The 12,293-nt window shown below is 43.1% G+C and overlaps 1 protein-coding gene across 1 annotated transcript in view; it reads right to left on the bottom strand.

Moving 5' to 3' along the window:
* Nucleotides 1-12,293, bottom strand: part of LOC143807533 (scavenger receptor cysteine-rich domain-containing protein DMBT1-like) — a 430,549-nt gene that overhangs the window by 285,619 nt on the left and 132,637 nt on the right. The window contains exons 6-8 of the mRNA XM_077289172.1: nucleotides 11,561-11,875; nucleotides 9,815-9,868; nucleotides 8,722-8,775 (exon numbers count right to left, since the gene is read on the bottom strand). Coding sequence (XP_077145287.1) covers nucleotides 8,722-8,775; nucleotides 9,815-9,868; nucleotides 11,561-11,875 — 423 coding nt within the window. The remainder of the gene's footprint in view (nucleotides 1-8,721; nucleotides 8,776-9,814; nucleotides 9,869-11,560; nucleotides 11,876-12,293) is intronic.

The following is a 12,293-nucleotide window of genomic DNA, read 5'->3' as shown; positions in this document are numbered from 1 at the left end:
TAGAGAAGCAGCCAAGAGGCCTATGATCACTCTTGAGTAGCTACAGAGATAGATAGCTCAGGTGAGAGCAGGACAACTATTAGGCTGAGTTCACATTAGCGTATAGCATCTAATGTGAGAGCATCGGATGCAATATGCTAATGACACTGAGCTCAAACTCTGCTGCAAATGTGTGCCAAGTGTCAGTGCATTGTACTCTAAGGCCGGCCTCACACTTGGCGTAAGACAATACGCCACATATTATACGTCCGTACTACGGCCGTAATACGGAGAAATGTTCCCAAAATAGTGATCCGTAGTCAGGGTGTGTCAGCGTATTTTGCGCATGGCATCCTCCGTATGTAATCTGTATGGCATCCGTACTGCGAGATTTTCGCGCAGGCTTGCAAAACCGACATCTAATGGATTTATGTGCTCAAATGTTCGGGAAAACATATATACAGTATATATATATATATATATATATGTCATTGAGACACACATATATATATAGTCTGTATTTAGATTTCATTCAGCGCAATATCTGTGAAAAGCCGGTAATTCAATTGCCGGCTTTTCATTTCTCCTGCACAAACCCGACAGGATATGAGACATGGTTTACATACAGTAAACCATCTCATATCCCCTTTTTTTTGCAGATTCCACACTACTAATGTTAGTAGTGTGTATGTGCAAAATTTCAGCGCTGTAGCTGCTAAATTAAAGGGTTAAATGGCGGAAAAAATTGGCGTGGGCTCCCGCGCAATTTTCTCCGCCAGAATGGTAAAGCCAGTGACTGAGGGCAGATATTAGTAGCCAGGAGAGGGTCCATGGTTATTGGCCCCCCGTGGCTAAAAACATCTGCCCCCAGCCACCCCAGAAAAGGCACATCTGGAAGATGCGCCTATTCTGGCACTTGGCCACTCTCTTCCCACTCCCTGTAGCGGTGGGATATGGGGTAATGAAGGGTTAATGCCACCTTGCTATTGTAAGGTGACATTAAGCCAGATTAATAATGGAGAGGCGTCAATTATGACACCTATCCATTATTAATCCAATTGTAGGAAAGGGTTAAAAAACACACACACACATGATTACAAAGTAGTTTAATGAAATAAACACAGCGGTTGTTTTAATAATTTATTGTTCTCTCAATCCATTTGCAGGCCCTCGCTTGGCAAAATAATAATATTAAGGTGTCATAATTGACGCCTCTCCATTATTAATCTGGCTTAATGTCACCTTACAATAGCAAGGTGGCATTAACCCTTCATTACCCCATATCCCACCGCTACAGGGAGTGGGAAGAGAGTGGCCAAGTGCCAGAATAGGCGCATCTTCCAGATGTGCCTTTTCTGGGGTGGCTGGGGGCAGATGTTTTTAGCCAGGGGGGGGCCAATAACCATGGACCCTCTCCTGGCTATTAATATCTGCCCTCAGTCACTGGCTTTACCATTCTGGCGGAGAAAATTGCGCGGGAGCCCACGCCAATTTTTTCCGCCATTTAACCCTTTATTTTAGCAGCTACAGCGCTGAAATTTTGCACATACACACTACTAACATTAGTAGTGTGGAATCTGCAAAAAAAAGGGGATATGAGATGGTTTACTGTATGTAAACCATGTCTCATATCATGTCGGGTTTGTGCAGGAGAAATGAAAAGCCGGCAATTGAATTACCGACTTTTCACTAACACCGCTGCGTATTTCTCGCAAGTCACACTGCTGGTCCGTGTGGAATACGTATTTTTCTCGCCCCCATAGACTTTCATTGGCGAATTTTTTGCGCAATACGCTGACAAACGCAGCATGCTGCGATTTTGTACGGCCGTAGAAAGCCGTATAATACTGAACCGTAATATACGGCTAATAGGAGCAGCCCCATTGAGAATAATTGTGCCGTTTATTTTGCGAGTTTTACGGACGTAATTTCTGCGCTCTTACGTCCGTAAAACTCGCTAGTGTGAGGCCGGCCTAATACTCTCGAATGAGAGAATCACAGCACAGGTGTGGAGGAGATGGAGAAAGTAATTTTTCCATCTCCTACACTGAAGGCATCAGCGGTAATTGCACTGCGCTCAGATAACATCAGAGTGCAGTCCGATGTTTCACACTCATCCATACACTTGTATAGGCGAGTGGGATCGATTCTCAGATGCAATTACAGCATGCTGCGAGTGTGTCCTGCTGAATCGGCATGAGAAAATAATTGCAGATCTTAGTTTCCCCATACAATAATACTGATCCGAGTTCTATGCGATGTTTTATTGCATAGCACTCGGCTATGTTATACGCTCATGTGAGAGAGCCCTTAGTCATATACTCCACAAATCTGGAAACAATAGTAAGAAGAAAGCCATTTTTAAAAGCAAGCCATAAGAAGCCCTGCTTGCAAAAAGTCATGTAGGGAGACACAGCTAACATGTGGAAAAAGATGCTGAGATGAAATCAAGGTAGAGCATTTTTGGCTAAATGAAAAATGCTATATGTGGCAGAAAACTAACACTGCATATTGCCCTGAAAACACCATCCCCACAGTCAACATGGTGGTGGCATCATGCCATGGAGATTATTTTCTTTAGTAGGCTAGTTGATGAGAAGATGAATGGAGCTAAATACAGGGCAATCCTGGAGGAAAACCTGTTATAGGCTGCAAAAGACTTGAACTGGGGCCCAGAGGGATAACCACCCTAAACATACTGCCAATGCTGCAATGCTGCAGTGGAATGGTTTAAACTAAAGAATACTTAGAGTATATGTGTGAATGGCCCATTCAAAATGCAGACCTATATCCCAATTAGAATCTGTTGCAAGACTTTAAAATTGATGTTCACAGACACTCTCCATCTGTTTACAGACGTTCTCAATCCAATCTCACTGAGCTAGAGTTAGTTTGCAAAGAAGAATGGGCAAACATTTTAGCCTCTAGATGTGCAATACTGGTAGGGACATACCTCAAAAGACTTGCAGCAGTTATGCTGATAAAGATGGTCCTACAAAGTATTGACTCAGGGTGGGCTGAATACAAATACACATCACAATTTTCAGATTTATATTTTTAAAATATTTGGAAAACCATTTAACATTTCCTTTATACTTCACTAATACATGCTACTTTGCATTAACAAACAAGCGTTCTGATTTGCCTCTCTAGCGATTATACGAGCAGCTCTCACTGAAATTTTGCTTGGTCTTCGAAACCTTATCTTCACCTCCACTGTTCCTCCTGTTAACTGCCATTTCTTGATTACATCTTGAACTGGCCTTTCCTAACGATGATAGTAAAAAAGCCATAACCTTAACTGTAACAGGCTAATTAACGTCTGAAACCTTGGTCAAAGAGCACATAAATCTCTAAGGGTGCCTGATCTTTTGAGCTTTGGAATTGTATAAAACATTGGCCAAATCTGTGTCGTGGAGTGAAGATATGGTTGACAATGATAGAAGATAGTTAGAGAGTGTCAGAACATCCAGGTGTGAGAGATTTCTGCAGGAGTATGCAAAACGCTGGACTTGTAAAGCAGTTGAAGAGAACAGGGATGAGAATTTAAGTAGGTGACAGTTGGATTGGGAGAGGTAAGATTATGAAGTGAGAGAGGGAACAGAGATGGGTGAAGATGACATATAGATTATGTTCATTTTTATGTGTGACTGTGGATAACTAAGCAAGTCACAAGAGTTTAGAGGCTGCTAACTTTTGTGTGTCTTTGGGGGTGTTATATTCACCCATCATGACAGTGGGAATGTCAGCAAAGAAAGTGTAGAAGCCAGGTGGAAAAGTGGTCTATAAAGGTGGTGGCATACCCTGCGCGTGATACATGATGGCCATTTAGAGGATGCAGGGAGGGTGGATATGGCATAGTGCACCTCAAAAGAAGGGAGGACAGATGTGGGATTGTATTGAAGATGCAGTTGTTTGACAGTAGAAGGCCTACTGCTCCACCATGTTTATTGCCAGAGCGAGGAGTTTTGGTGAAGTGAAGGCCACCATAACAAAGCGCATCAAGAGAGACTATGTCAGATGTTATCAACCATGGTTCTGTGAGGTCCAGGAAGGATAGATTACAAGAATGTGCGGTCATCATGAATGACATACAGTATGTTACAGTTGGAACATGCATTCCATAGTGCTTTATAAAGAGTGTAGGATGGACAAGTGGGGTACAAGTAAATTGGTTTTAGATTAGAAAGTTGCTGGGATTTCAAGTAACTGGGGAGTGATGGGAGGAGAAATAATAGTAGGTATTAGCAGTGAAGGACCAGGATTATACAGTGGCTTGAGAAAGTATTCACCTCCTTGGCTTTTTACCTATTTTGTTACATTACAACCCGTGCTTTAATATTTTTGTAATCCAATTTGTATGTGATGCATCAGCACTAAATAGTATAAGTTGATGAAATAAAGTGAGAAAAATATAAGTATAAATTACATTTATGGTATCAAGTAATTAAAAACTGTATTCCCCCCTCTTTTGCTATGAAGTCCCAAAAAATTTCTAGTGCAAGCTATTACCTTAATAAGTCACATGCTTAGTGAAAGGAAGTCCACCTGTGTGCAATCTAAGTGTCACATGGTCTGTCAGTATACACACACCTTCACTGAAAGACCACAGAGGTTAAAACACCATTAAGCCAGAGGCACCACTAACCAAACAACATAGTGAAGGCCAAGGAGATCTCCAAACTAGTCAGGGACAAAGTTGATGAGAAGCAAAATTCAGGGTTGGGTTATAAAAATATCCCTATCTCTGATTATCCCTCAGAGATCCATCAAATCCATTATCATGAAATGGAAAGAACAAAGTACCATAACAAACCTGCCAAAAGAGGGCCACCCACCAAAATTCTCAGCCCACAAAAGGAGGGCATTAATCAGAGAGGCAGCACAGAGATCAAAGGTAACTCTGAGAGAGGTGCAGAGTTCCCAAGCAGAGACTGGAGTATCTGACCACATGACTATAATAAGCCATACACTAAAGTCTACCTTCATGGAAGAGTGGGCAGAAAATAGCCTTTACTTACACACAAACATTGTAAGGCTAGTTTTGAGTTTGCCAAAATACATGTGGGAGACTCCCCAAATGTTTGGAGGAAGGAGCTGTGGTTAGATGAGACCAAAATTGAACTTTGGCCACCAAGGTCAACGTTATGTCTGGCTTCAAACCAACACAGCTCATCACCTCAAGTGCACCATCTCCACAATGAAAGATAGAAGTTGCCACATGATGCTGTGAAAAAGTTTTTCGGCAGCATGGAGAACAAAAATGTTCCGAGTCGAGGGGAAGATGGATGGCATGAAATAAATGGATATTCTTGAGTAAATCCTGTTTCAGTCTGTTAGGGTACCGTCACACAGTACCATTTTGATCGCTACGACGGCACGATCCGTGACGTCGCAGCGATCGTATGAATATCGCTCCAGCGTCGTAGACTGCGGGTCACACGTTGCAATCACGGCGCTGGAGCGATGCCGAAGTCCCCGGTAACCAGGGTAAACATCGGGTAACTAAGCGCAGGGCCGCGCTTAGTAACCCGATGTTTACAGTGGTTACCAGCATAAAAGTAATAAAAAAACAAACAGTACATACTTACATTCCGGTGTCTGTCCCCGGCGTTCTGCTTCTCTCCACTGTGTAAGCGCCATAGCCGGCAAGCACAGCGGTGACGTCAGACGTCACCGCTGTGCTCGCTTTCCGGCTGGCAGACGCTCACACAGTGCAGAGAAGCTGAGACGCTGGAGGACAGACACCGGAATGTAAGTATGTACTGTTTGTTTTTTTACGTTTACGCTGGTAACCACGGTAAACATCGGGTTACTAAGCGCGGCCCTGCGCTTAGTTACCCGATGTTTACCCTGGTTACAAGCGAACACATCGCTGGATCGCTGTCACACACAACGATCCAGCGATGTCAGCGGGTGATCAAGCGACGAAAGAAAGTTCCACACGATCTGCTACGACGTACGATTCTCAGCAGGATCCCTGATCGCTGCTGCGTGTCAGACACTGCGATATCGTAACGATATCGCTAGAACGTCACGAATCGTACCGTCGTAGCGATCAAAATGGTACTGTGTGACAGTACCCTTAGTGATTTGGGACGGAGGTTTGCCTTCCAACAAGACAATGAACCAAAGCATACTGCTAAAGTAACACTCAAATGGTTTAAGGTGAAATGTGTAAATGTTATAGAGTAGACTAATCAAAGTGCAGACCTTAATCCAATTGAGAATCTGTGGTCAGACTTATATATTGCTGTTCCCCAGAGGAAACATGTAACTTGAAGGAGCTGGAGAAGTTTTACTTTAAGGAATGGCCAAAAATCAAGTGCAAGAAGTGAAAAGCTCATAGAGGCTTTTCCAAAGTGACTTGCAGATATAATTGACACAAAAGGAGGCTCTACAAAGTACTAACTTTAGGCAGGTGAATAGTTGTGCACATTGCAGTATTACATTATTTTGTCCTATTTGTTGCTTCCTTCACAAAAAAAAGAAAACCAAATGTTCACAGTTGTGGGCGTGTTCTTTACATGAACTGACGCAAACTCTTAAAAACAACAGTAAAATTCCAGGTTGTGAGGTAACAAAACACAAAAAATCGCTGTGGGGGTGAATACATTCTCAAGCCACTGCTTACATTATCAGCAATGAGGAGAAGCAGAAAAAGGGAGAGGACATGGATGGAGGAGGTGGAGGCAGGGGCGTAACTACCGCGGTCGCAGCGGTCGCCATTGCGACCGGGCCCCGCAGGTCAGGGGCCCCGGGCCGGCAGGTCTGAGCAGGGCCAGGCTGGCCATCGGGCACTTCTGGCAAATGCCAGAAGAGCCGATGCCAGTAGTGGGCCGCTGCACTGTTCCTCCCCCGGAACCCCCCCCAGTGCCGCCGCCGCCGCCGCATTTAACTATACCGGCGTCTATGACACCGGTATAGTTCAATGCAATGATGGGAGGAGAGAGCGTCATCTGACGCTTCCTCTCCCATCATTCCCCACTCTGCCTCTGACAGTACACTGCGGGTGCGCGATGACGTCATATCATCGCGTACCTGCAGTGTCCTGGGCAGACTGCAGCCGCCAGGAGCAGCGCGGGCAAAAGGAAAGGTGAGGAGAGTTTTTTTTTTTTTCTTTTTAACCGGACTGTGGGGCCATTATCGGGGGGGGGGGGGAGATGAGATGAGATGTGGGCTGTGCTCTATATATCCCTGTGCGGGCTCTGCTGTATATATCCCTGTGCGGGCTCTGCTGTATATACCACTGTGCGGGCTCTGCTGTATATACCACTGTGCGGGCTCTGCTGTATATACCACTGTGCGGGCTGTGCTCTATATACCACTGTGCGGGCTCTGCTGTATATACCACTGTGCGGGCTGTGCTGTATATACCACTGTGCGGGCTGTGCTGTATATACCACTGTGCGGGCTGTGCTGTATATACCACTGTGCGGACTGTGCTCTATATACCACTGTGCGGGCTCTGCTGTATATACCACTGTGCGGACTCTGCTGTATATACCACTGTGCGGGCTCTGCTGTATATACCACTGTGCGGGCTCTGTTGTATATACCACTGTGCGGGCTGTGCTGGATATACCACTGTGCGGGCTGTGCTGTATATACCCCTGTGCGGGCTGTGCTGTATATACCCCTGTGCGGGCTGTGCTGTATATACCCCTGTGCGGGCTGTGCTGTATATACCCCTGTGCGGGCTGTGCTGGATATACCACTGTGAGGGCTGTGCTGGATATACCACTGTGCGGTCTGTGCTGGATATACCACTGTGCGGTCTGTGCTGGATATACCACTGTGCGGTCTGTGCTGGATATACCACTGTGCGGGCTCTGCTGTATATACCACTGTGCGGGCTGTGCTCTATATACCACTGTGCGGGCTCTGCTGTATATAACACTGTGCGGGCTGTGCTGGATATACCACTGTGCGGGCTGTGCTCTATATACCACTGTGCGGGCTGTGCTGGATATACCACTGTGCGGGCTGTGCTGGATATACCACTGTGCGGGCTGTGCTGGATATACCACTGTGCGGGCTGTGCTCTATATACCACTGTGCGGGCTGTGCTGGCACCCAACACCATGTTGCAGTGCAGGAGATTCCTGCAACAGTCCGAGGCGTATCTAGGGGAAGCGGGGCGGGGGAAGGTGGGGGGGTTGCGGAGGCGGGGGAAGGTGGGGGGGGTATGGGGGGTAGGGGGGGGTAGGGGGGGGGCCCCATTTGGAAGTTCGCACCGGGGCCCATAACTTTGTAGTTACGCCACTGGGTGGAGGCTTGGATTATCTTTTTGTTTTAAAAGTAGGGATCTAATGTTTTGAAGCAGGTTTGGAGAAAAGGTCAAGTGAAGTAGTAAGAGGGAAGAAGATGGAGAGATAAATATTTCTCTTCAAGGTGTTGGGTTTGGGGATAGCAAAGTAGAGTAAGGACCAGTGGAGAAATAACTGTGAGGGGATATGTAAGCATTGTGAATGAGTGAAATTGTGGAATTATTAAAAAAAGTATTAATTGTTCAGTCAACTACTTTTTAATAAAAAGCAGACACTAAAATTAGCTATACATGGGTCCCAACTCTGTATTAACCCATAATCATTTTGTAAAAGGAAGCCACAAACAGTCACACATATACACTTCTGTGAATGATGTAATGTAATGAATAAATGAGCTGGAACTGTACTAGAACAGGAACTCTTCTCTTATCTACTTTTTAATTATAAATTAATATTGTCACATGTGTCTTACCTGGGGTATTGGTGTGGACTGTGCTTGTTGTTGGTTCAACTGTTAAATAGGAGTCTAAAAAAAGGTATAATTTATCAACGCAAATAAAAGATATTAATACATTAAATTGCAGTAAATAAAGTGTATTAAAGATTCAGAGCAACTTTAGTCTGAATCTGGAAATTGCAATTCCCTGGTATTTCCCGTGCTAGTTGGCAGTGATGCCACCATGTAAGCACTTTGTCTACTTGCAGTCACATGTTGACTAAACACGTTCTACTTCTCTCAATAAAGGTTATTTGAGAAAAGCCAGATTATCACTGCAAATCAACACGGGGAATACCAGGGATATTGTAACAGCATGCGCACATCTCGCTGTCACCATTTGGCAATTTTTATCTTAACCCCTTAATGACCAGAGGTATTTTTGGTTTTGCATTTTCATTTTTTGCTACATTTCTTCCCAGAGGCATAACTTTTTATTTTTTGGTCAAAATGGCCATGTGAGGGCTTGTTTCTTTGCGGGACGAGTTGTACTTTTGAATGGCACCATTGGTTTTACCATGTCGTGTGACAGAAAATGGAAAACAAATTCCAAGTGCAGTGAAATTTCAAAAAAGTGCAATCCCACACTTGTTTTTCGTTTGGCTTTTTTTGCTAGGTTCAAATGCTAAAACTGAGCTGCCCTTATGATTCTCCAGGTCATTACGAGTTTATAGACACCAAACATGTCTAGGTTCTTTTTTATCTAAGTGGTGAAAAAAAATTCCAACTTTTGTAAAAAAAAGTTGCCTTTTTCGGAAACTCGTAGCGTCTCTATTTTTGGGATTTGAGGCTGGGAGAGGGCTTATTTTTTGCATGCCGATCTGACATTTTTATTGATACCATTTGGGTGTGTGTACAATCTTTTGATCGCCTGTTATTGCATTTTATTGCAATATTGCAGTTACCAAAAAAATGTAATTTTCTAACTCTGGAATACGTCAACATATCCTAGTGATTGTGAGTATGTAATTTTTTTGTATAATGAATAAATGAGCTGGATCTACTAGAACAGGAACTCCTCCCTTATCTGCTTTTTAATTATAAATTAATATTGTCAAATGTGTCTTACCTGGGGTATTGGTATGGACGATGCTTGTTGTTGGTTCAACTGTTAAATGAGAGTCTAAAAAAAAATTGTATAATTTATCAATACAAATAAAATATATTAATACATTAAATTGCAATAAATAAAGTGAGACTAAAGTTGCTGCCCAAAAAATGTAATTCTGGTGTTTTGATTTTTTTCTCGCTACGTCATTTACCGATTGGATTAGCTCTTTTTTTTTGTTGATAGATCGGGTGATTCTGAATGCGATGATACCAAATAAGTGTATATTTGATCTTTTTTATTTGATTTTGAATGGGGTGAAAGGGAGGTGATTTGAACTTTTATTTTTTTATTTTTTTAAGATTTTTTAAAGCATTTTTTTAACTTTTTACTTGCTTCAATAGTCTCTTTGGGACACTAGAAGCTGTGATAATCTGATCACTTGCACTACATAGAGCAGAGCTGCAGTTCTGCTTTATGTAGCAAAAATGCTCACTTGCTATGAGCAGCGACCACCAGGCGGTGCTCATAGCGATCCAGCAATGACAACCACAGTGGTCTCCTGCTTACCCCAGGTTGTCATGCAACCCATCAGAGATGAGATCATGTGACTCGGGGGCCATTGGGAGGAGATAATGATGCGCTTCCTGCGCATACATGTTAAATGCCGCTGCTGTTGAAGGAAAGTGTACTTTCCGAAATGCGTAGGAAGTGAATGGTCCTTGTTGCACCCTCTATCATACGAGCGGCAAACACAGAGCAGTCTCACATGGTGGACGACATCATGCCAGGTCCTGTCCTGACTATCGCACACAGCGCGGTGAGACAGCAACCGGCAGTGGGCTGATTGGAACCACTACACACCGCCTGACCCTCTCGCCGCCTGCACTGCTAGGAAAGAAGAAGCGGCATCACCTCCACAGGAGCTCCACTATAAGGTAACCACGCCCACAGATTTCCAACCCGGCTAATCTGCACCAAGCATGCCGCATCACCTTAAGTCTTAGAAGAACTGCCACCAGCCGGGGCACCTTCTATTAATCCTCTACAATTACATACATGTTACATCTGTGACTTCCATAGGACTCTCGATTTTGTACTCAGGAGGACCCGTAAGGTCATATAGTACTAGGGGTAAAACCCTCTTCATGAGACTCTATTTAGACTTACTATAGACTATTTTTACAACATTGCTGTTCCCCTTTTTTCTTGTTGTTCCACTTTTCAAATTACAGGCCTTCAGCACAGATTATGTGCATTATTATTTTCAGGTGGCAAGGATTATCTAAAAGCCATTATCTCACACAGCTGATCATCCTAGTGAGCAGCATTACTCCTACTGTATTTCCTACAGGTGCTCAGCGTTGTTTTAAAAGTTGTATTGGTGTTTTTCTCCCACAGTGCTAGATACGTAATGCAGCTGGTTCAATGGGCATAGTGCAAGCCATCTGTATACATTTACAGTTTTGTTGTCTCTGTATTGTATTTTAAACTATATTTTTTACTGCTTTTCCTTTTACAGCAAATAACGCTGAGCAATACCCTCAGTAAACTCACCTTTTTCCCTCTAGATCTATCCATCTAGTGTGTAATCGTATCCTTGGGAATATACACTATTCCCCACCAGGTTTCATTTGCACAAATCTAATACTTGTTTATTTAATCTCTTTTTTGACAACTTTGTGGTTACTGTCCAGATTTGCAGCAATAGGATACCTCGTAGACTAGCGCCGCTGAAATATATATTAGTTATTTCTCAAAACATACCTGAACAGATGACTCCAGCATCCTCATAGTGATTGCAATTATGGGAGCCCCAACCAATGTGACTGCACTGCCACAAGTACTGTTCAGTTCCTGAACAATGTACATCATCTAGCAGAATACTACCAGAGCCTTGTCCAAAATATGCAGACTGTAAAGCAAAAATTCCATATCCACAGCCCATCTGTCTGCATACAACATGGGCATTATTGATCGTCCAAACATCATCACATACTGTTCCCCATGAATTGCCGTAATAGATCTCAACGCGTCCAGAACATGAATCGTTGCCATCAACAAGTCGCATGGGATAAATTTCTAAAATAAAAAGAAATAGCTTTATAAGGGATACATTTTATATTTATACAATTCATTTATCCACCATTCACTATAGCTGCCCATATGCAAGTCCGATTAATTGCCATGAACAATTCACAATGACCAGAATCTAATTCCTAATCAGGCGGATTTCAGCCCACAGGGTGAAAAATTACTAATATTGATATTGCTATTTTTGAAAAGAAAAGTCCATATTGCAGCTATAATGGTTGTCACTTTTGAATTGGTTTTACTAAAACTGATGCAGAAATTTGATTCTGTCAGTGTATTCTTTAAAATAATAGTTTTACAATTTACTCCTGTGAAGCTGATTCAAAAGGGACAACTATTTGACTCAATTTTTTTTGCAAAATGGCAGCTACAGATGAATGTGGGCTTCTATAAGTAAAGATGTCTT

Source organism: Ranitomeya variabilis, chromosome 2 (genome assembly GCF_051348905.1).
Source record: "Ranitomeya variabilis isolate aRanVar5 chromosome 2, aRanVar5.hap1, whole genome shotgun sequence".
Taxonomy (NCBI): Eukaryota; Metazoa; Chordata; class Amphibia; order Anura; family Dendrobatidae; genus Ranitomeya; species Ranitomeya variabilis.
The sequence above is the reverse complement of the archived record's forward strand: the minus strand, read 5'-3'. Positions and strand labels throughout refer to the sequence as shown.